This window comes from Hoplias malabaricus, chromosome 7, assembly GCF_029633855.1.
Source record: "Hoplias malabaricus isolate fHopMal1 chromosome 7, fHopMal1.hap1, whole genome shotgun sequence".
In the NCBI taxonomy this organism is placed as follows: Eukaryota; Metazoa; Chordata; class Actinopteri; order Characiformes; family Erythrinidae; genus Hoplias; species Hoplias malabaricus.
In genome coordinates this window covers 23692748-23717607 of record NC_089806.1, presented here as the reverse complement: position 1 = coordinate 23717607, position 24860 = coordinate 23692748, and the positions used below count along the sequence as shown (strand labels likewise).

The 24860-nt window shown below is 38.2% G+C and overlaps 2 protein-coding genes and 2 non-coding genes across 6 annotated transcripts; 1 reads left to right on the top strand and 3 right to left on the bottom strand.

Annotated features, from left to right (window-relative positions):
- Positions 1–6: 6 nt before the first annotated feature.
- Positions 7–7061, top strand: mmachc (metabolism of cobalamin associated C). 2 transcript variants are annotated; one of them, XM_066677120.1, is made up of 4 exons: positions 7–325; positions 4655–4729; positions 5117–5269; positions 6542–7061. In XM_066677120.1, exons 1-4 carry the CDS (start codon positions 257–259, stop codon positions 6896–6898), a joined length of 654 nt encoding a protein of 217 aa, XP_066533217.1. In that variant the 5' UTR covers positions 7–256; the 3' UTR covers positions 6899–7061. The 2 variants fall into 2 exon arrangements, with proteins under 2 accessions (XP_066533217.1, XP_066533216.1); XM_066677119.1 differs by having other exon boundaries at positions 4532–4729.
- An 11-nt stretch (positions 7062–7072) lies between these two features.
- On the bottom strand, positions 7073–10056 carry mgst3a (microsomal glutathione S-transferase 3a). Of its 2 annotated transcripts, none has more exons than XM_066677121.1 (6): positions 9991–10056; positions 8554–8685; positions 8347–8420; positions 8100–8157; positions 7948–8020; positions 7073–7306 (listed from the first exon to the last, which is right to left on the bottom strand). In XM_066677121.1, the coding sequence occupies exons 2-6, from the start codon at positions 8668–8670 to the stop codon at positions 7176–7178; spliced, it is 453 nt and encodes a 150-aa protein (XP_066533218.1). In that variant the 5' UTR covers positions 8671–8685; positions 9991–10056; the 3' UTR covers positions 7073–7175. The 2 variants fall into 2 exon arrangements, with proteins under 2 accessions (XP_066533218.1, XP_066533219.1); XM_066677122.1 differs by lacking the exon at positions 9991–10056 and adding an exon at positions 8933–9697.
- A 12544-nt stretch (positions 10057–22600) lies between these two features.
- Positions 22601–22716, bottom strand: LOC136702861 (U5 spliceosomal RNA). The gene has a single exon (XR_010803966.1). It is a non-coding gene; the product is annotated as a U5 spliceosomal RNA (small nuclear RNA).
- A 1193-nt stretch (positions 22717–23909) lies between these two features.
- Positions 23910–24025, bottom strand: LOC136702860 (U5 spliceosomal RNA). The gene has a single exon (XR_010803965.1). It is a non-coding gene; the product is annotated as a U5 spliceosomal RNA (small nuclear RNA).
- Between the last annotated feature and the right edge of the window lie 835 nt (positions 24026–24860).

The following is a 24860-nucleotide window of genomic DNA, read 5'->3' as shown; positions in this document are numbered from 1 at the left end:
AGGTGACTGAGGATTCTGGGAAATTAAGTTAAAGCGAACAGACATACTTTTTACTTGTGTCTGGCCTTTTATATCCAAATAATGGGTAATTGAAAGCAAATAAATCTAATCAAGTTTTTAATCAAGAGAGTTGCAGTCCAATATTTAAACACGTTGAGAGGGTACGTACGCGATACCTCAGTTCGTAAAATGAAACTCAATGTCCCATAAGTCTCAGGACTCTCCGTGTTGCCATATGGCAACCCTCTGAGACAATATGGAAAGTGTTCTGCGGACGCTAAGGGAGTCTTTAAACTCACGGGGATTTGAGGTGTATCCTTTAAAGGTACAGTTTTCATTATATACAAAAACTCATATTACTGTGTCAATAAAAAACATAATTTCTATTTAGCTAGTGTAGCACGGGGCTATGAAAGACTCCTTCAGAATCTTGTCAAGGTCTATGTAAATGTAAGGTTAGTGAGGTCGGTACATTTAGACTGATATTGGATATTCAGCAGATATTCGGGTTTCGCGCCTCCTCTTGCTCACAAATAACGTCCTAACATTTCTGAAAGTTCATTTTCTTAATCGTGGATGATCAGAGAACAAACCACAGTCATTATATTTAGCCAAAATAATACATCTGTCCGTTTCGCGGAGTACATTTACTGAAAATAGCCGGAATGGCTGGAGCAGGGTAAAGACGCTTAGGGAACCGCGGTCACGCCATCTGCACTTCGCGAAAACGCAGTCACGCCATATACACTAGGATTTCGTGTGCGCGTCTACATCACGGTTTACGGTAGAACGTGTGCGAGCGAGAGGGGGGACTCGCAGAAAAGCGCAGATATTGAATTCATAAGAAATTAATTTAAAACATAATTCAATACAGTTAATATTAAAAACAGGCCTGATTGGCTAAAAGAACGGTTTGTTACTAGAAAATCTCACTGTTGTATTGAAAAACATGTCCTCAGGTACACAGGGTATAATATTTATGTGTATTTACTGTAAGAATTAGAAGTAATAGGCTTGAAAAAAAACTTCAAAAAACCCTATGGTTAATAATAACCCTAAGGTTATTTTCTGGTAAATTATCTGGTAACGTTTTGATTTAACCCATTATTAGCACTCAATTTTGCAATATGTGCAAATTAAACATAATATTTTAGTGAATTTTGCAATGCTATTTCTCCAAATTCCTACAGTAAGAATTATTCTCTGGGTACTCTAGAACATGTTCTTCAAGGCTGCATTGGAATAGTCTGGTAACAGTATGATTTAACGCTTTAATAGCACTCAAAAATGCTATGTATGTAAATCAAACATCATTTTTTATGAGAATTAAAATAATATTACTCCAAATTCCTACTGTAAATATGTATGAAAAGTATAATCTGGGTACTCTAGAACATGTTCTTCAAGGCTGCAGTGGAGTAGTCTGGTAACAGTTTGATTTAACCCTTTAATAGCTCTCAGAATTATGCAATATTGGCAAATGAAAATTTTTTACTGAAATTTGAAATGCTCTTACTCCAAATTCCTACAGTAAAAATGTATGACAATTATACCCTGAGTACCTGAGAACATGCTCTACAAGACTGCAGAGGAGTGGTCTGGTAACAGTTTGATTTAACCCTTTAATAGCACTCAAAATTTGCCATATATGTAAATTCAACATCATTTTTTATGAGATTTGAAATAATATTACTCCAAATTCCTACAGTAAAAATGTATGAAATTTGTACCCTGGGTACTCTAGAACATGTTGTTCAAGGCTGCAGGGGAGTGGTCTGGTAACAGTTTGATTTAACCATTTTATGGCCTTCAGAATTCTGCAATTTATGGAATTGTGTTTTTATTCTTATGAAGTTTGTAATGCTATTACTCCACATTCTTACAGTAAAAATGTATGAACATTATAGTCTGGGTACTCTAGAACATGTTCTTCAAGGCTGCAGTGGAGTGGTCTGGTAACAGTTTGATTTAACCCTTTAATAGGACTCACAATTTTGCCATATATACAAATTAAACAAAATTCTTATGAAGTTTGTAATGCTATTACTCCAAATTCCTACAGTAAAAATGTACGACAATTATTCTCTGGGTACATTGGGACATGTTCTTCAAGGCTGCAGTGAAGTGATTTAGTAACAATTTGATTTAACCCTTTAATAGCTCTCACAATTTTGCAATATTTGTAAATTAAACAGCATATTTATAAGTTTGAAATGATATTTCTCCAAATTCCTACAGTAAAAATGTATAAAACTTATTCTCTGGGTACCCGAGAACATGCTCTTCAAGGCTTCAGTGAAGTTGTTTGGTAACAATTTGATTTAACCCTTTAATAGCTCTCACAATTTTGGAATATTTGTAAATTAAGCATCATTTTTATGAGATTTGAAATAATTTTACTCCAAATTCCTACAGTAAAAATGTATGAAAATTATTCTCTGGGTACCTGAAAAGATGTCCTTCAAGGTTGCAGTGGAATGGTTTGGTAACAGTTTGATTTAACCCTTTAATAGCTCTCACAATTTTGCAATATTGGCAAATTAAACAATTTTTACTGAAATTTGAAATGCTCTTACTCCAAATTCTTACAGTAAAAATGTATAAAAATTATTCTCTAGGTACCTTGGAACATGTTCTTCAAGGCTTCAGTGAAGACGTTTGGTAACAATTTGATTTAACCCTTTAATAGCTCTCACAATTTTGCAATATTTGTAAATTAAACAGCATATTTATGAGTTTGAAATGATATTTCTCCAAATTCCTACAGTAAAAATGTATAACAATTATTCTCTGAGTACCTGAGAACATGTTGTTCAAGACTGCAGTGGAGTGGTCTGGTAACAGTTTGATTTAACCATTTTATGGAATTTAATATCTGAGTTTTTTTCACTTACTTCTTCTTACAGTAAATACACATACATATTATACCCTGTGTGCCTGAGGACATGTTTTTCAATACAACAATGAGATTATCTGGTAACAATTTGATTTTTATTTATTTTTTTTATTTCAGTGAAACTGTATTCCCTCCATTTTATGGATCTTTATGGACTTTTTAAGGATTGCAAACCGTTCGTTAGCCAATCAGGCCTGTTTTTAATATTAACTGTATTGAATTATGTTTTAAATTCCATTTCTTATTCATTTTCAATATCTGCGCTTTTCTGCCATTCCCCCCTCTCGCTCACACACCTTCTACCGTAAACTGTGATGTAGAAGCGCACAAGAAATCCTAGTGTAGATTGCGTGACTGCGTTTTCGCGAAGTGCAGATGGCGTGACCGCGGTCTAAGAGAGACGTCGGCAAAGTGCGGAACCTATTTAAAAACGTAAAACATGCACATAGATGAGGAGTTTGCATGTGATACAGCGAGTGAGCTACTGATACATATAAAAACTAAAAAGTACAATATACAGGAGGTAAAAATCAATAGCTAACCTTAACAACGCCCTAAATTTTAACATGATGTCACTGGCATGTGCCAGCGTCACGCGAACGTAAGATGCCGATGCCTTTCCATGTTAATACCGCTACTGGAGAAACATCCATGTAATTTACAAATCTTAAAATATTAGTGGTTCACAAAGACATATCTTACCAACATAATACAAAAGTTGTTTTGTAAAATTGACCTCAGTTCAATTTTAATGTTTATTTTTCTTCATACAATTAATTACTTCTTTTAGACATTATTCCTGCCTTGCCCAATGATTGCCTTGAGATGGATAAGCGGTTACAGATAATGAATGAAGAACAGTGTCAGAACCTTATCTACATATGAGCAATGAGAGAAGAAGAGAAAATACTTAATTACTTTACTGTGGATATCCCACACATGCTTGCCAATACTTGAAATAATACGATATAATTACGATAGTTGATCTATATATATATATAAGGGCGGCACGGTGGCGCAGCAGGTAGTGTTGCAGTCACACAGCTCCAGGGGCCTGGAGGTTGTGGGTTCGATTCCCGCTCCGGGTGACTGTCTGTGAGGAGTTGGTGTGTTCTCCCCGTGTCCGCGTGGGTTTCCTCCGGGTGCTCCGGTTTCCTCCCACAGTCCCACAGTCCAAAAACACACGTTGCAGGTGGATTGGCGACTCGAAAGTGTCCGTAGGTGTGAGTGTGTGAGTGAATGTGTGTGTGTCTGTGTTGCCCTGTGAAGGACTGGCATCCCCTCCAGGGTGTATTCCCGCCTTGCACCCAATGATTCCAGGTAGGCTCTGGACCCCCCGCGACCCTAAATTGGATAAGCGGTTACAGATAATGGATGGATATATATATATATATATATATATATATATATATATATATATTGTAGTTTTTATATACATCATTCATATTTAAGATGTACATGCAGGGACTTAATAATATAATATGTTTTATAGTCAATAAAAAAACTATTAAAAAATTGAGACTGCCTCACAATGCATGAAAAAGTGCTTATAATTAAAAAAAATTCCATGATGAAATTCTCTATGACAGTTTCCTCTGAAATAATATGTGGGTGAATGTCTGTGTCTCTATACAGATTGGGTGGTACAATGCATTGGTTTCTCAGGCCCATCACCTCCAGTATTCAGCAGACACTCTGGCAATTGTGGTTTTGAGCACTCCATCCATGTTTGAAAAATTATTCCTGCCATTCCTACAGAAATGTTCCTGGAAAGGCATCAGAGATCCTATAGATGAGTGCGTAGCGAATGCCATCTCCACCTGTGTCTCTGAGGTAAAATAGAACCTACCGATTAGAACAAATGTTTCTGACTTTTGCCAGAAGCTCTCACTGAGAGCTGCTTACCATTTTAATCATTGTACAGACTTTAGCTATCTCAGCATTAGAAATCTTGCTTAAGGACTTTAGTACATATAGCATGTTGTTTCTGCTCAAGCAGCAGATCAAACTCTAATCAACAATGCAAAGCAATATTGTAACCTACTATTCTACATGGTGATTATACTACACATCTTTTATGTTAGGCTCTTCAGTACATTTTAATGCATTATTGTCTTTATAACCTTTATTTTTATAGTCTTAAAAGCACAGCATTATTACAAATAATCTACAAAACACTTTTTACACAGAATCATGTTGCTTCCTTTCCTGTGCTCTCAGCATTTCCCTGATCAGTCTGTGGACATCAGATATGATTATGAAATGCTGCCCAGTAGAAAGCCAAAATTTCTGGCTCAGACTGCAGCTCATGTAGCAGGGGCAGCACACTACTACAAGCAGTCCGACATCCAAGAACCACCATGGGGAAACAAGGTAAAATATGGTCCCATCCCACATTTCTTTCTAGCATTCCTACTATTGATGCTTACACCAGCTATTATTGATGTCATTTTATAATTGAACTTGTCCAAATGTTCCACAAGAGAGCAGTTTCTAAACTATTGTTTTAAAATTGATCTATCAAGCACATCCTTTCTGAATGAATCAATCAAAATGCACAGTTGTGCACTGAATTATATATTGATCATCTGTCGCAAAAGCTTGTTAGAATTTGAAGCAAACCCTCCAAAAAAGTTAATGAATTATCTATTTTTTTGATCAGTAGTAATACAAAATACTTAAGAAATGTGCTGCTATATCAGACAGATACAAGGCAAATGTTAACATGGAACAGCAACCTACTTTAAAAGTCAAACCCATTTTCGCCTTTGTGTTGTACCTTCTGAAACCCTATTCAAGGTATATATTGAATTAGTAGTGTTCAAATATTTTTAAGCTATGTGTAAAGTAGAAGTGCAACAACATATTTTGCATGGAATATTTGTTTTTTAACATTGGGTGGGGGGCTGAGGGCCAGGGTCAAACAGTTTGGTGATTTCCTTATCTACCAAGCCTGGCAATTGACTGATTGATTCAAACAGGTGTATTTTAGCAGGAAAATTACTCCACCCCATTTTAAGACACTGTTTTGGTCCAGCTGATATACAGTTCCAGAACTACTAGATTATATAGGGTGGCACTGTGGCGCAGCAGGTTGTGTTGCAGTCACACATCTCCAGGGACCTGGAGGTTGTGGGTTTGATTCTTGCTCCGGGTGACTGTCTGTGAGGAGTTTGGAGTGTTCTCCCCATGTCTGCGTGGGTTTCCTCTGGGTGCTTCCAAAAACACACATTTGTAGGTGGATTGACAACTCAAAACTGTCCATAGGTATGAGTGAATGTGTGAGTGTGTGTTGCCTTGTGAAGCACTGGCGTCCCCTCCAGGGTGTATTCCTGCCTTGCACCCAATGATTCCAGGTAGACTCTGGATCCACCGCAGCCCTGAACTGGATAAGAGCTTACAGATAATCAATGAATGAATAGATTATATAGGACACTCATTCAATGATGCAAAGCATTTAAATAATGCTTTTTTGTCATTTTGATAACGTGAGTGAATTACAAGGCATTTCCAGAGATGTCAAACTGTCAACTTTAGTTTTTGTGTGTTGTGGTATCTTTTCAGCTTCTTAAGCTTTATGAAATTATCTGAATGCACTAGCTCCCTCATTTCTTGTCTGCCTCTCTCCCCCTGACATCATTACAGAAGATGTTTGGCGTGTGCATACACCCTCAACTGGGAGGCTGGTTTGCCATCCGCGCTCTGCTGGTGTGGAAGGATGTTGAAGTGGGTGAAGAACTGCAACAGGTAGCCCCACCTGACTGTGTTAGCTCACAGGAAGCCAGGATAGAACTGCTGCAAAGATTTAACTATTGCTGGCAGGACTGGACATACAGAGACATCATACCAACAAAAGACAGCTATTCTCCTCAGCAGAGAGAGTATTTCAGTACTCCTCCAGCACAGAGGGTGGAACTGCTCAAAAAGTGGGCTATTATTCCAGACACGAACACTGAGAAGCAGGCTTTAGTGGACAATAATGAGGCTGAAACAGATATGTAAGACTTTGGATGCAGTTAGTGTAATGTAAATACTGTAAATTATTTTATTTTAGATGACATGCAAAGAATAAATTAATAGTGATTCATGAATGGATGAATCTGTTTTGATATTTTTGGTTAGCCTTAAGCATAAAATTGACTTTGATGGCCTGAAAAACTTGCACAAATTGCTGTGAATGTTAATCATTTCCTTTTATTAACAAAAATGACACAATCAGTCATACATTAAAAACATAGAAATATACATACTAATATGGACTTGTTTCATTTGGGTGGGTTTAAAAAAACCCTCTGAACCACTTGGGTTTACAAGACCACCCGAGCAAGGCTCTGCCACTGTTGACAGTACACAAAAACATACCAAGCAAAGCGACATCTCCAAACCTCCCTTTCTTCCTCCTACCAGGTACTGCCCAAGAAAACACAGCAATAAAGAGGATGAGTAACACTGATAAATGCTATGAAACCACCAAACGCTATAAAGACTTTACTTGAGTCCAGATACATAAAGTGTGACTCCATGTCATATGACATATGAATTATTTATAAATATGAATAAGAATAAGAGCTTTAGGGCGGTTATGTATGGTGGTAAATGTTTTGTTCACATCAACACCAAATCTTTTCAGACGAATTGGGTGGAGCTTCTTTACTCCAGAAAGAACAGTTCTGCTGATCCAGCGCATTTGCTGGGGTTTTGTCCCCTCTAGCAAATTCTTGGCATTTGAACATGGTGACTTTAAGATCACGTGAAGCTTCTCCTGATTGTCCTAGCAGTTTTTTTAAGCAGAGATTATTCAAGCTACATATGCACAAGTGCATTCCGGTGTCTATAACCAATAAGATGTTTCTACCCACTTTTAGATATAACATGATGTAATCAAGATGTAATCTTTCCTCGATATACATCTGTGACTGTATATTCTATTCCATACTGTCAGGATGGCTGTTTTTAATATCATGTATTACAGGTATAACACCACCCATGTCTGAAAATAAATAGTATGTCTAAATAACACAATTGGGAAGAGAAAAACAGAGGCTGCTCACCTCCAGTGGAGTATCCACGTGCGTAGACGACTCTGCCAACAATCCAAACCATTCCCAATGCACTGGTGAGGCACTAACAGACAAACAGGAGTGTGAAGATGTCTATATACAGAGGATGTTGTAAAATATATTTGTGCCTTTTGTGTACTCACTGGGTGGTGTATGCCTCCAGCAGTCAATAAGAACAGGAACAGAGGCAAGACTTCATTACTTTAAAGGGAATGAAAAAAACAATCAGTAATGTGCTTACTGTACAAGCAAAATAGCAACTATTGTTTGTGTTTAACTGAACCACTCTGCTTGCTGCTGAACAATTCAGTCACTGCTGAAGTGATGTTTTCTCTGTCTCTGATAAAATGCCATTATTTTTAAAGAAGGTCCGGCGAGTGTGGAACATACGTGTTCTGGTGAGCTCTCTGGATACAATTGAAGATATGGCCTGTCTCTGGGTCATCGCTGTACAGTGTGGGATACTAGAAGGAAATTTTCAGAAGAAATTAAAGACCAAATTAACATGTACTTACAATGGCCCATCTTCCCATTTACTTTTACAAAGAGGTAGGAATGTGTCACCACCTGTTCCTGAAGTGAATACTACGAGCTCACCTGTACATTGTACTTGATGCGTGCCTTGACCACAGAATAAGTCAGATGGGCCATGAGGATGAAAGAAGCTGCTCCAGTGAGCACCACATAGCCGTACTCCTTAGAAAACACTGCCATGACCAATACTAAATGCTGAAGGACAGAAAGTATATAAGATACGCAGCTGTGCAAAGGTTTGGACAGCCCTGTACAAATAATAATAATAATAATAATAATAATAACACACACACACACACATACATATATATATATATATATTCCTATTCAAATGAGAACGCCGAGGTGATGTTGATTTTTAACCAAACATCCCGAAGAGGATAACTTTATTTTTTTAATAGCAAAAAGAATCACGACTCTCCTGTCTCTAGAGCCGACTCACCGCTATCGGTGAACCTCAACAGAGGGGGCGTGACACCCGGCCGAAACGGCCTCTGCGGTGAGGAACAGAGGGTGCAGGACCACCAGGAGGTGTGGGCGCTGTGGGAACAACAGCATTGGGAGGGCGCCCCCGACGTGCAGGCCGCGCAAGTCTACAACAAAACAACCTGTCCCCTGGGACGATAACTCGGAATGGACCATCGTAGACCGGACGAAGGGGGGTTTTGCAGAAAGTTAATTACTCTGGAGGCTGTGCTGCTGTTCAGCGCTCGACCACGTAATAGTATTTTGCCTCGTCGTCCGTGATTTTCCTAATGGCGAACTGAGCCTCAGCTTGAACGAACCAAATGGCGGCGTGTTCTTCCCAAAACTCCGGTAATTTCAGGGCTACGGCGTTCGTGGCCATGTTTGTAGGCTTTGAAATCTTTCAAAGAGCCGTTGGGGTCATCAGTGTGGGAGTTTAAATGAGAACGCTGAGGCGAGGTTGATTTTTAACTAAAAATCCCGAGGAGGAAAACCTTATTCTTGTAACCGCAAAAAGAATCACCACTCTCCTGTCTCTAGAGCCGACTCACCGCTATCAGTGAACAGAGTCCTCCATTCAGTCTCACTTAAAGGGCCAACGGAGCGGTCCGCTTTACACAGTGTCTGTGTGTGAATATTGTTCATAAGTGTTCAGTAGTCCTTACAATATACATGTAACAGGTAATATGCTGTATTGAACGTTAGCCTGTTAATTGTATTCACACAATGTAATATATTACAAATATGTTTATATGAATACTTATACTACTGTATACTACAAATTCGCCATGTGATAGATTTAACTGAAAAAAATAAGGAAGAGCACCAAAATGAGAGCAGATATTTTTGCACACTACAGCTGGGATTAACCTTCAAAAGTGAAAGGACAGAAGTGAGAGTTGCTGGAGCAGGAAATGTGGGAATTACTTTTAATTTGGAAATACACTGTTCCGGAAAACTTCCAGAAAAAGCTACCAATATCCCCATAAACGCGCAGAAACACTTATTTTTTCCACGGGTTATAGTTTTACATACCTAAAGCTCGTTACTCCGTGCTGCTGTTAATGATCTCTCTTGGTGAGTGAGTTGGTTTAGTCTGAAGGGGGCGGAGTTTCACTGTTGTTGAGTCTATTGTACGGATTTTTAATTAAACTGACACCTACAGCAACAAATAAAAATCAATCAAACATTAAAAAACGATACTAAAATATAAAATTACAATTCAATTATATACGTAAATTGAATCCTGTACAGTTGGGGTGGGGTTCATGAGGTAGTAAAAGATTAGTCATAACTATTATCACATTAAAAAGTGTTAGTGTCTCTTTCTCAACTTCTGTTAAGTGAGTTGCAGGCATCAAATTTTAAAATTGTTATTTTTTACTGTACAATTAAATTTGGTCAGTAAAAACATTGGAACTGTCGTTTTGTCAGCTTAAAGCTTCAGTGGCCTAAAATTAACAAATCAGTTTCTTTCAAAGTTTCTTTATTTAATTTAATTTTACAAAATGTCCTAACTTTCCCATAATGGGATTTGTATTTACTGTGCAGTGAAAAACATGTATGTCCATCTTTTGTGGATGTTTTTGTTTACTACACCATTGAACACATCAGTTGTCCTACATACTGTGTAAAATGTTCATGATGAATTGACCAATACAAAATGCTCCTAAATATTTAGGTATGCAATTGCTTAGAATATTTTTTTTTACTTTGATTTCTATTAAAAGTTAAGAAGGTTAGTTCCCTCTCCTGTAAAATTACTATTTTATATCGGACAGTGACAATATGGTACTTATAATTAAAGGAATACCATTGTTTAATATTAAATACACAATTACATTATGCAGAACTGCACATGTGCTTTATTACTCTTTCTATAACTATTACAGTATCTTATAAGAATATACCAGCATGTATTGTGTTTTGGAAGCTGGTCTACAAGTCAATCATCTTGACCAACAACATGTATGTTCAATATGTCAAAAGGTTGTGGACAAGCCCAGTCATGTGTCATGCTAAATATGCAGCTGAACAACCACAGACTAAGCTGTGATTAATACGGGCAGGTGGTCAGTTTAAACATGCTATCTGGAGTAAAGGTGGACAGTTGTATTACACAAACATAAGGTCATTATTCATGACGTGTGGCATTTAAAAGAGTGTTGATTGAAGTGACATATATAGGACAGACTCAGGGTGTGGCCTGCAGAGTGTGTGTGACAATCTCATGTTTAGGTTGGGTTATTGTTAGCCCAGAAACTCCTTTGTGTGACGAACTGAAATGCTGATGAAATCAAGAGCATGGCATTTTTCATGACTGATTAAAATATTCATAACTTGAGATTTAGATTATGAGAATTCAGTTTGTTCTCAACAATATATAACATTTTTTAACTTTCAAAACGATTGAATTTCCACTCATGTCCACTAGATGGTGCAGTTATCTACAAAACAAAGGGCTCTTGCTTTTCCATATGAGAAAGTCCACTGATTTTTATCCCATATTATTACCACTAGCTGCTGCTACTACTACTACTACTACTACTACTACTAATAATAATAATAATACATTTTTCAGATTTGCCTTTCTGCTGTGAGTGAAGGTAATTAAATTTACAATTGGCAAAACAAGAAATATTATTTGCATTTCAGGCACAATGCTCTGAAAATTTTAAATTTTTACTGCCTTAACATGCAGACTACAACTCAGTAAGAGGGTTGTTACTGCACTGATTAAGTTGATCATGTGTACTATGAGCAAAGCAAAACAAGTTTTGTAAGGTTTCATTAGAGCTATAATAGAATAAACTATTTCAAAGTTTGTGGACACAATTTTTTTGTAAAAAACTTGTCAGCATTAAATTACATAAATGATTGCCTTCTATTTAAAATAAATCAGTCACTGAAGTTTTTTTGGTTTATTAGGATGTATTTACTTCCTTTAGATGCACGCTCATCGTAAAACTGCAAAGATTGAACAAGCCAGATGTGCTAATAAAGGGTAGAATTGGCTGAGATATGGCTTTTCATTGCAGGGCTCAGTTATTGAATTCAGCTAAGGTGCCACTATTATTGATACAGACTTTCAATTTTGCACTGACATCTTATATAATTCTAGAAGAGCAATGCCATCATAAAGAGAAACTCTAGTGCAGCCGTACATGCGCCTAAGGCCTTTGCACGACCAAGTAATGACTTGAGGGATATTGGACTACAGAGATGGGCTGTTGTATTCTCCAGAGTGACTGAGCTCTGTTCAATATATTTGGGATGAACTGTTGTCTGATCCAGCGCTTCTCATTCAAGTACCTCAGTACATCAGTACCTGACCTGTGTTCTACAGGCTTAATGTCATCAAATCCTAACAGGAAAGTTCTTTGCATCTAGCAACCCTTGATTGGATGGAGTATAAATGAAAGACTCTCAATAATGAGAAATGCTCTTCTTAAAGGGAACAGTCATGATTTTAATCAAAAAAACACTTTTTATAAAATTCTGAAGATGTTTCCTCGCTATTTGCTGCTCTCCACTCTGCGCTCACAAAGTGTGTTTACAAATGTAAATGTAATGTGTTTACAAAGCCCCAGTGTCTGTAAATGGTTAAAAAATATAAATGGTCATGGCAGAGTAAAAGCATCTGGATTTTTATTTTAGACAACGAGCTCCAAACATTGAAAATCATGAACCGAGATGAGGATATTGTGCTATTCCAACTCCATAGATGGGTAATATTGACTATTTTGCTGTTTCATATTACTCCAGGTGGAATAATTAGGTTGACGGCTAACTGAGTTATAGAAAATGCTACAAAACTGAAGAAATTGAGTTACAAATGAGATTCTGTGACAATTTAAACAGTGAATAAAAAACTACAAACAAGTTAAATTTCACCTACATACAAACAATTGATGTTCTCCCCGCTTCACACACGCCATTCCACCTTAAAAGGCGCAGGGCTTCTGAACATAAACAAACCAGAGAGAACAGCATTTCCCCACAGTCATGTTTTTTTACATACATCTGCAGAATGTAATTCACTTTTACAGCACTGTTCTTACATCAAGGGGGTGTTACAAAATGTTTCATTGTGCAGTTTCTGAAATGTTGTGCCCTTAGTAGCAACAAGAGAACACTAAATTATTCTTAAAAAATAAGGTGCTACATAGTGATGAGTGATGCCATAGAGCTTCAAACTACAGCCCGTGGGCCATATATGGTACGTTGTTTTAATTGGACCGGCCCCTTTAACTATGACAGGAAACTGCATGTTGTCTGGCCAAGGGCGTAGAGTTGGGTAGAGACCAAATAGACATGACGCTCACACGCATGTGCCATAAAACTCAATGCAGATGCGCAAGCAGAATGAAGTGCCATCCCCTACTCCACTGACTTTACATTTTTAAAATATTTTGACTTTAATCTCATAATAAAAACGACATTAACTTCAAAATATGTATGACTTTATGACATGGTATATAGTTTTTTCTATATGTTTTCTTCTCTGGCTGCAGTCCGCCATAGAATAACTATTTTTGGTTCCATAAAGAACATTGTTTAAGAGATGTGTGCATATAGACAAACTTTTAAAGGTTTAAAAATCCATGATTTGATAAGGTTCTTTACCCATTTAAACATATTAGCTAAAATGGCTCTTTACTGAACCAAATGTGGTTCTTCCATTGCATTACAAGTGTGTATTACATGTCAGTGTTGCATCACAATAAATTGTGAAAATATAAATTTGTAAATATAAGATAAAGATACATAGTGTTCCTTTAAAGACCAGCCAATGTCTTGTGTATCCCATATTTGGTGAGCTATTATACACAGTTCAGCTTTTGTTTTTTTCTAAATTAACATCATTCAGCAACTATCCTCATCATTTTAGGTCAGTTTCCCCATTGTTCATTATTTTCTTCTTAATTTCCATTTTTATTTGATTCACCGTCTTGTCTTTTTCCATACACCTTTACTCCTTTGTTATATTTTGCTCACACCTACCCTTTTGAATTTTACTAAAATGATGCAATATTTCTTTTTTCTCAGATTCAGACCAGATAACCTTCCAGTTCCATCAAATTCAAATCTCATTTGTTCATGCCTTTGAACATTTCTGTAATGTCTTGCATTTCATAAGACATCACCTTTTCCTTTCTTTCCCATCTCCTCAATAACCTGGTCGCCTTGCAGTTTTATGGATATTTGGTGTCTGGATTTAGACATGTCGTCTATCATCACACACACTCCATTAGGCTCGTAATTTAGCACCCGGTCATCTGGACGTCTACGATCGATAGGCAATTTTGCACCTGCAACAACATCAGCTGATATAATCTCACCTTCAGCTCACATATGCTCTCACCTTGGCAAAGGCATGTTAAAATGCATGAGGCTGGAGAGGATAACAACACTAGACCAATGCCCACCTGCCTGGACTCTCATTAATTCAGATCCAGGTTCTTTGCCTATGTTGAGTTACAGGCAAAAGCAGGCCTTCAATTATGGGCAACATGACCATGTTATAGTGAAAGCAATACTACCAACAGCACCACCATGCAGCCCTGTTTCATTATCTTATTTACTCATAAATTGTATCATGAACTGGATTAAATTGGATCATGAACTCTATGAAATATCAGGACATTTTGAATCAGAATCCGGTGGCCTCTGCCCAAAAGCTGGAGATTGGTCATCACTGGGTCTTTCAGCAAGATAATGACCCTAAACATGTGGCCAAATCTCAAAAATGGTTCACGAGGCATGTATAAATATAGATTCATGGGTGCAATTTTTGTCCATTTCCAGCTGAAATATAAATTACACCAAATATTATGATACATGTCATGAACACATCAGTTAATGTGATTTAGATCTTTTTTCACTCACTAATTCACACTTAGACATTTGAAATATGAGATTTTTTCCCCTCACAGTGTCCACACCCAGTTCCCTGACTGCTGTGATCAACAGATTGTCCACACATACACATGCCCAGCTTGGAGACCGTTTTCAGTGAGGTTGCCACTGCAGACTAATCCTAGTTTACATAATTAAACAGATCTTTAACAGTTATGCAACAGCAGTTACCGACACATTTTAGTGGTTTGTGCATCAGTTTCAGATTCGAGACAAAACAGAAGAAAGGATTTCCACTGCTACAATACTGTGGGCTGTAGGGAAGCCAAGAAAATATTGGCTTTTCTATATAATATTTATCATTCCAGTAAGAGTGATTTTCATAGTAAATGTAACATATAACACCAGAATAAATGACTAAACATAATTACACTTAAAACAAATTATTAGTTATTAATTAGCACTTGTACTAAATAAAAGACTAAAGATAAAATAGGTACAAGATTGTAAATGTAAATACAATAAGGAGAGATTTTACAGCCGTATTTTACCTCAGCATCAGCATCAATGATTTTAACTGAATACGCAGTTTTGATTATTAATTTGTTTAAGTTTCTAATACTTTTAACACCACTGTTGTAAAAAAATAAAATTAAAAAAACACCTTACAATTCCTGATTGTATTTGCACAGTGCCGCACAGTGGCACAGCAGGAAGTGTCGCAGTCACACAGCTGTGAGGAGTTTGGTGTGTTCTCCCTGTGTCTGTGTGGGTTTCTTCCCATGGTTTAAAAACACACATTGGTAGGTGGACTGGTGACTTTAAAGTGTCCATAGATGTGAGTGTGTATATAAATGTGTGTGTTGCCCTGTGAAGGACTAGAGCCCCCTCCAGGGGGACTATTCGACCCTGAACTGAATAAGTGGTTACAGACAATGAATGTATTTGCCCATTTTTATAACAAAATTTAACCTTAGGTAACTTGAAAACTTTTCTTGTGTTTCATTCAGTTCTAACATTTTTCATGTATTTTTAACAATGAATAATGTCAGAATAAAGATGCAAGCTTCTGTTCCAACAGCATGGAGATGAAGTTAATGATGTGTTGTACAAATACTAATTATTATCGTTCTTTTCTAAATATTATTACACCTACCACCAATACAGTGTAACACACCTTTAGACAAGAAATCATTTTTTTGTTATTGTAAAGTAGTTTTGATATTTTAAGCGTAAAGTATTATTACAGACAGATCTATGGAAACATGTAAGGTCACTGTTTCATAATCTTCATTCAGTGATTCTGGCTCTCACGCTGCCAGCCTCGGATGCCTGCTCTGGAACTCAGAGGACTACACCTCTCGCTTTAGATTACAGAAGCACAGATGATACTAAGGGCACAAGAGGGGAAAAAGAGCCTTATATCAGTTGACAAGGGTCAGTTACAACTGGAATTTGCCAGCAGGACTGGACATCTCATTCTACACTACAGCACTCAAACTGGACTGATATGACTGGATCATCTCACTCTCCTTGCCAAGGTGAGACAGCAGGGGTATCTTTCTTCTTCTCAGATAATCCTTAGTTCTCCAGCCTTCAGTTCTCCTTCCTAGATTTCTGTCTATCTGAATGATTATCTCACCTCTTCTGGTAATCTATACTCAGTGGAAGGAAAGGTACCTCCCACTGGCTACTCTAGCTGCAGCACATCAGTAAGGTGAGAGGAGGCTGTGGTAGTGGACAGTGAATCTGCTGGTGTGAGTGGTCACGACAAAGGGCAGGGTACACTGATCCTCACACACAATGTTCCATACTGACAGCCTGTCCTTATGCTGCATGATAGTGACAATGCCATGATATTTTATAAACATAACAGCTCTACAATTGTACGTATAAATAGGGACAGCAAGAAAACATGAATAAAGTTAATGTGCTTCAAACGTATAGGTGTTCTTTGCTACAAAAACCTCATATCACTTTGAATAGACTGTTTTGACATATCTGTCTCTTAAAAATAAAAGCCCTTAAAAGGTTTCTCTGCGCAATACCATCAAAATATACCTTTGGCTCATTGAAGAAACCATGTTTGAAAATGAGATTTGTGAGTGTAAAAGTTTACAGGACTTACATAATATATATAAGTGCTTTCCAAATATAATAACCAAATTAGACATTTAAAATTTTTTGGAATGCCTTGAAACACTTAAGAAGATGGTTCTTTGAAGAACTCATTCATTCATTATCTGTAGCCATTTCACTGGGTCCAAAGCCTTCCTGAATCGTTGGATGCAAGGCAGGATCCCACCCTGAATCGAGTGCTAGTCCATCACAGGGCATCACAAGATCACACATTCCCACCTACGCAAAATTTTGCATAGCCAATATGTGAACTGTGGAAGGAAACCAATCCAGGCACAAGAGAGCAAAGCAAACTCCACAAACGCAAGAGCCAGGAGCTGTGTGATAGTGACAGGAACTGCTGTACCACTGTGCCACCCGTTCTAAAGAATTATTGAAAATAATTGAAAGCCAAAAGACCTGGCATTGTCCAAAACATCTTTTCAGGCAGATACATTTATCTACTGTCTTGACCAAAGGGGAATCTCACATGATTTAACAAACTGAATCCAGAAACAGATGTCTGGAAGTTTAAAATAAATAAATAGATTGTAAAGAATTAAATAATAATAATAATAACATTTTTATGTTCAGGGCCATAAAGAGCGGTTTTTAAGACAGTCCTATGTAAAGTGACCTGGGCATAAAACACAAAACAAATAGCTTCCCATATGTATAAATATAGCTACAACTGAAAATCAGTACTGTGTGACTCAAAGTTTTTCTGTTTGACCAGTAGAGACGAGACAGGGAGACACCAAACACCTTTAATGGCATTGCAGAGGTAGGAGCAGTGCTGAAACTGTGATGTATACAAACACACACACACACACACACAATACATATACATACACGTGTACACTATGCGTGCATGCATGTAACCTGTGATTGCAGATATCAACAACGTGAGAGAGCAAGGTGACCTGCTGAAATGTTAAACATGTGAAACACACATGTACTCGCACACACACTACACCTAGCAAGACAGATATTACCCCTGACAAGCATAAAGTTAAAGGAGCTGTGTCACTTTTACCACACAAAAGTAGTTATTATTTATTTCATTAAAAAAATAAAATTACATTAATTTTTTTAAATCAAGCATTAACACTACATTCACTATTGCTAACATCATAATTCACCATTGTTAAATCACATAAACAATACAGTATTATCCCCAAGAACAAAACAAATCAATGCAAATAATTTTGCAGCAGTTTTTCCTTGATAGAACTCATAGAAAATGTGGTAATGAATAAAATATTCTCACTTGGCATTTTCAAAGTATATCAACTTTAGATTTTTATTATTTTTTAAATAAAATTACAAAAGTAATTTTTAATGCTGTGCAACAGTAAACATAAAATGACAAAACCAAAAGAATGAAAAATAAATGCTTTAAAACATATATTTCCACAATTTCAAGCCAGCTGACTCATGTATTTTGGGGAAATTTGTCATAATTTTTAATACCAAACAAATAAACATATCCTGCCCATATTTCTAATAGGTTGACTAGTGAGTTGCCCCAACTCTGTGTCTCACAAAGGAAACATTCATTCATTGTCTTTAACCCGCTTATCCAGTTCAGGGTTGCTTTGGGTCTGGAGCCTACCCAGAATCACTGGGCACAAGGCAAGAACACACCCTGGACTCGCCTGGATGGAGGCGCCAGTCTTTCACAGCACGACACAACTCAAATTTACTCACACACTCACACCTATGAGTAGCCAATCCACCTACCAACATGTGGTTTTGGACTGTGAGAGGAAACAAGAGCACCCAGAAGAAACCCATACAGACAAAGAATACACCAAACTCCTCACAGTCATCTGGTGCGGGACTTGAAATCCTGGAGCTGTGTGACTGTGACAAGGTGCTGCCCAGCAGAGAAAACAAACAAGCAAATAATAATAATAATAATAAAATTAGACCATATGGGTATTTAAATTGGTCAAATTTTAGCAATTATTAGCTGGTGTGCCATATTAGATGTACAAGTATGCACCTGAGGTCTTGAACTTTTTTTGGTGTTTGATGGTTGTTATTTGGAAGAAAGGGATCATTCCAAAAGAGTGGAGAAGAGCAGGTTGTATTCTTATCCCTAAAGAGAAAGATGCTGTGAGTATAGAACAGTTTCAGCCCGTAAGTCTTCTTAATGTGCAGAGTACAATCTTCTTTAGTGTAATAGCATGGAGACTTGCTGCTTATTTGAAAGCAAACAAATTAATTGATCCCTTATTAAAAAAGCAAGGGTTTCTGGTTTTGCAGGATGGTTGGAACATAGCAGCATGATTGGGCATCACATTCAGACAGCTAAGAAAGTGGGTAGGGATTTACATGTTTTCTTAGATTTAGCTAGATCTAGATTTATCACAAAAACAGGAAGAAAGTGGAATCGGAAAGTGGCCTTGCAGGTAGCCAGGAGCTCATTAGATCTAAGGGATGTGATTAGCCAAGTACAATGCGGAAGGGCAGGCCTTGGGTCAAGTGATTCGGGGAAAACTTTTAGTAAGGCCACATCACCAGAGAGAAGGCAAGGGAATGTTTTTGAGAAAGTGTGCAGGCTTAAAATACTGGTGGTTGGGGTGAAGCACGAGATTGGAAATTGCTGGTGGATGTAGAAAAAAAAGCTGCAGGTCCCAGAGTGCATTGCATTAACTACACTCAGGCCAGACATGGTGCTCTACTGTGAAAGTAAACGGATAGTTTATTTCATAGAGTTAACGGTTCCATTTGAGGATGCAGTAGATGAAGCATTTGAAAGGAAGAAGCTGAAGTATGCAGACTTGGTGGCTCAGGGAACACTGGTGGCAGGCACATGTAAGACTGGTGGAGATAGGTGTTAGAGGATTTGAGGCAAATCTGTCACATCCCTGCTTGTGCAATCCTGCATCAGGGGCCAGAAACTAAGGGCAGCTGTGAAGGAGTTATAAGAAACATGTTGTGGATAAGGAGAGCACAGATTACTTGGGGAAATGCACTGTAAAGATGCTATTGGGATTGTTGGTGATGTAGTATGTAAAGGTCACATGGAACTGGTGGCACTGAGGAAGCATTAACGGTGCCAGTGGGGCTAGGTACTGCTTTAGTCACCAGGGAGGCCAGTGTGGATTTATGGTTGTTGATGGTAAAGGGTGAGGTAGGACTGTAAATCTGTCTTAGAGGGGGGTGGGTCTGGGATGCCTGACTTCACTGTTGAGCCTTCTAGAGGTGTTGTGGGCTTAATTCAGCAAAACACCCATGAGGGGAGGTGCCTGCTTCATGACCTCTGTGAATTGCTAGTGATACAGTGGCTGGTTTGTGTATTCATGGGCTGGGCTCAATGAGTAACCGTAGTTGTTAAGGATAGCCGGTTGCTGATCGGATCATAAACGGCCACAGCAACCTTAGTGTTGAGGTGTATGCTTCAACAGGAATTTTGGTGGCTGCAGGTAGGAAGAGAGTATAGTGGGCCCTAACTTCTTCAAAACATTCCCACTGCAGCAGTTCCTCCCCTGGCCAGCAGGAGTCAGTGACCTGGATGAATCCTTGTTCTTTATCTTCAGTGCTTTTTGCCACAGGCAGTCCTATGATTAACGTCACAAATTAAACTGTGATTTTCTGAGTGTCAACAGAATAAAGACTGTGATGGATTCAGCTTGTCCTGGATAAGTTTTCTTCCTCTTCCTCCATCAATGCTGGTGTCAGACTACTGTGTTCTGACAAACATCAAACAGCACTGTGCTTTCAGCAACTCTGTGTCCTGAGAAAGGATGTAGTTGTAGCTGAGGGTGAGGGGAAAATGAGAGAGTCTTAGATAAGGGAGTGGGGTGCTGTCATGTGAAGTGATGAAGAAGATTCAGCTCCTGTAAACACAACACTATTAGTGATGACACATCAGTGTAACTGCCAGAGCAAGGAGACATGGCTTGATTGCCTCTAGAAGCCTGAAGATTGCGTTTGTGACCTAGCTGAATCATGGGTGGGTCAGAAACTATCACTGACCCCTGCTGGAACGGGTGACCTCATCAACCTGGCTCACAGCTTAGCCAACTGACCTCTCTGTGTTCCCATGCATAAAGGCACACATACTCAAAACACACAGCACAGACGTGAATTTCCTTATATGACAGAACAGAACATAGTTTTCTCCCTGCTGAGAAATCAAACCCAGGACTTCCACATGAAAGACAGACATACTTTTATTACACTAGGGAATTATGTCAAACCTAGTCAGGCTGGACATTTTGAAAACAATAACATATAACAGAAATCCACTAGACCATGTTTATGTATGTGTTTGAGGCTGCTAAATGCAATAGCTTCATCCATTTAGAAGAATGCCTACAACATTTTCCCTTCCTTTAAATTTGGCCTTAAATTTTTCAGGATGTAAATTCTCTGTAAAGTCTCCACATTACACATGATGGTCTGGAGAGCCAGAAAGGTCAACCTCTCACATCTGCCTCCAACTCATAGCAATTGTTACAGGCTCAAAGGCACATTCATCTTAACAGACATTTTCAAACTTTCTCAGTCAATGACATGCTTAATAAAATTACAGCACCTTCCATTTAAAACACATTTCCATGTCCCTGTCACACAGAAAAACAAATAAACGAAGAAACTTCTTAATTGGTATAATGACCATCACACTGAACGCTCTCATTGTATAAGATGATCTTAACACCAAGATGTCTTTGGAAAACTGAGCCGTGTTCTCTTTCTGCTGCTGCAGTTCCTGTCTTGGCCAGTAGGAGTCAGTTAACTGGATCCTAATCTAAAGTCATCTGTGCTGCAGAAGCTATAAATTAGACAGATAAATGTATTTTCATACTGGGACTTTGGCTGCAGGGAGTGCATTGATTGTAGCCTAAGCCAGTCTCAACGCCTGTCCTGGAAGCAACATCCCCTGCATATTTTAGTGTTTTAACCCTGTTTTAACACACTTAGTGCACCTCTGAAAGGACTAGCACTGGCAACGTTTCTTACATCATAAACCTAAGGAGACATTCCTGTCAACGTTTTGTGAGCTAATGGTGTGTGGTGGGGGTGTAAGTGGAGACAGAGACTAATTGCATATTCATATCTCTGATGTTACCCAAAATAGTTTGTACAGAAAAACTAAGTATTACTTTTTAAAACAAGTAGTGTGTCCATTAACAACAAGTTAACAAATAAGAGTATCATCGTTTGATGTATTAGAGAATACAAAAGCATGTTTACTCCCCGTCGGGGAATCGAACCCCGGTCTTCCGCGTGACAGGCGGAGATACTGTCCACTATACTAACGAGGAAGTGGCAATAAACAGTTACAGCGACCACGTGAAGACCTGAACCGATAAATATCGGAAACTCCAGCCAATACTCCGCGCCGTACCTGCACCTAACGCTGGTGACTATAAAACATACACATATTCGGCGCTGTTTCACTAATGTGAGCATCGTGCCCGTTAGAAAATCTCTTTCGGAAATGACCGTGTGAAAATTTAAATACCTATCATTACACACACAGACACACACTTTAAAAAATAATTATTCGCGTCTGTTCGACTTAACTTGGCCAATGTTAACTACACCTTTAATGGTGAGAAACTGCAGTGGAACAACTGTCCATTTAAAGTGGAACAGAACGCTCAGATTAAACCTTGCTAAAGACTTATTTCTGTTTTTAACCAGTAAAGGAAGCCCCGCAGTGAAGCAGGGCATCAAAAAATTAGTTGATACTCATAATGTTCCTCCCCACGGAAATCTTTAGTAAAAGGCGAAAGATTTATACGATCTGAAGAGAAACAAGAGTGTACTAAAGACGCCTAGAACGGGATCAAACCAAACTCAAACACACCCACTTCACCTCGACGGTTAGTCGAGTACAGCCACAAGAGTGTAAAAACAGCGGACCGAGACCAACGCTCAAAACCGCTCTGTCATCTCAACACTTTCTTTAGAAAAAACAAACAAAACTTACAAACAAACAGTTAAAAACACGTTAAACAACTATAAAATAAATATTAACATTTTAAATCCCCGGTGCATTATGGGTATAGTGGCTGCGCCCTGTGATTGGCTGCTTCACCGTGAGAACAATTTTAAGCGCTCTGGTTGTCATTCCCTCCGTTTAGGGTTTCAAACTTAAAGAGGTAAATTCTATATTTTACGCATAAATTATGCATTTAGGAGTGAAGTCTGAAACTGAAAGATGCGAGTGAAACCGTGGCTGTTACAGTAGATTATTGTTGGTTGGTTTACTCGTAGTCTTGTAAATTAAGTTAAAACGTACACTCTCCCCGTCGGGGAATCGAACCCCGGTCTTCCGCGTGACAGGCGGAGATACTGTCCACTATACTAACGAGGAAGAGACGATATAACTTGTTAAACAATAGGTGAAAAAGTGTCCAGTATACCAACAATAATAGGAAAGGTAGTTCTAATTAATTATTATATGTCTGAGAGGATTACTGAGATTACTGTACTGAGGAACCGGTACACAAATCTAACAATAGGTGGGGACACTTACACTAGTAAATACTCTAATAATATATGGAGGTACGGTCCATTAGCGTGGAGGATGTGGTAAATAAACTCTAAGCGTCTAACACAGTAAAATATGGAGCTCAAAATGTAAAAAAGCCTACGTTAAACCAAAAACCTGTGTTAAATGGAACATGTTAAATGGAATTAATGGAGGTCATCAACAGTAAAATACGGCCTGTTAAGACTATAGCAAGATATACATACGCCCACACTGACCTGCAGAAAGGAGAGTTTCTTTAACGAGACACAAAATTTCAATCTTAGGACAGATCACAATTGACGCAGCAAGAAAATACATAAACAGTACCCAAACTCCTATTAAGTACGACTGTATTTGACCAATGTTAACTACACCTGTAATGAGGAGAAACTACAACGGAACTACTGTCCTTTTAAAGTGGAACAGATCGGTCAGATTAAACCTTGCTAAAGACTTATTTCTGTTTTTAACCAGTAAAGGAAGCCCCGCAGTGAAGCAGGGCATCAAAAAATTAGTTGATACTCATAATGTTCCTCCCCACGGAAATCTTTAGTAAAAGGCGAAAGATTTATACGATCTGAAGAGAAACAAGAGTGTACTGAAGACGCCTAGAACGGGATCAAACCAAACCCAAACACACTTACCTCACCTCGACGGTTAGTCGAGCACAGCCACAACATTCCGTAGAAAATACAATAGCGGACATAAACAACACTCAATATCGCTCTGTTGAAAAAAACTCTTTCTCTGGAAGACATAAAAAACACTAAAAAACTGAAATAATAAGAGTTTGAAGCCCGCGGTGCATCATGGTTAAAGTGTCTACCCCCGTGATTGGCTGATTCACTGTGTATCCGTGGTTTAACAGGAGCTTAAAAAATGAACTCCAACTCTATTGAACTCTATTGAAGCAACAATTTATATTTTCACTAAACTAATCTATACAAAGAAAACCACTAGGGTAAAGAAACTCCGTCCGCGATCAACTGAAAATGTATTCTACCGCTGCCACCAATGTAACACATTGTATACTTGAGAAAATATTTTCAGAGACGGAGTTGAGGGGAACGCCGCTCAGATTGATCTCGCGAGAGCAGATACACATGTTTATTTTCGAGTTTAAGGGAAAAAAGTAGGAATTAAATACGTTGCACCCTCCCTTATACGCGCCTGCTTTACAGTATAGTCTGTTACAAGTGAATACCCCAAACACACAGAAGGCAGGCTAATTGTAAATCCTCTCTGGCGACATCCAGCGGCTTAAAAAAAGAGAAGGTCTGATAGAACTCCAGAGTTAAACGTTATAAAACGCTCAAACATTTGCATGAACATTTAGATAATTCCTTTCTATATTAACAGAACAGTGTAGTGTACCTCAGGATAAAACACCAAAGCAGTCAATTTCCTCTGTTTAACTCAATATCATCTCATG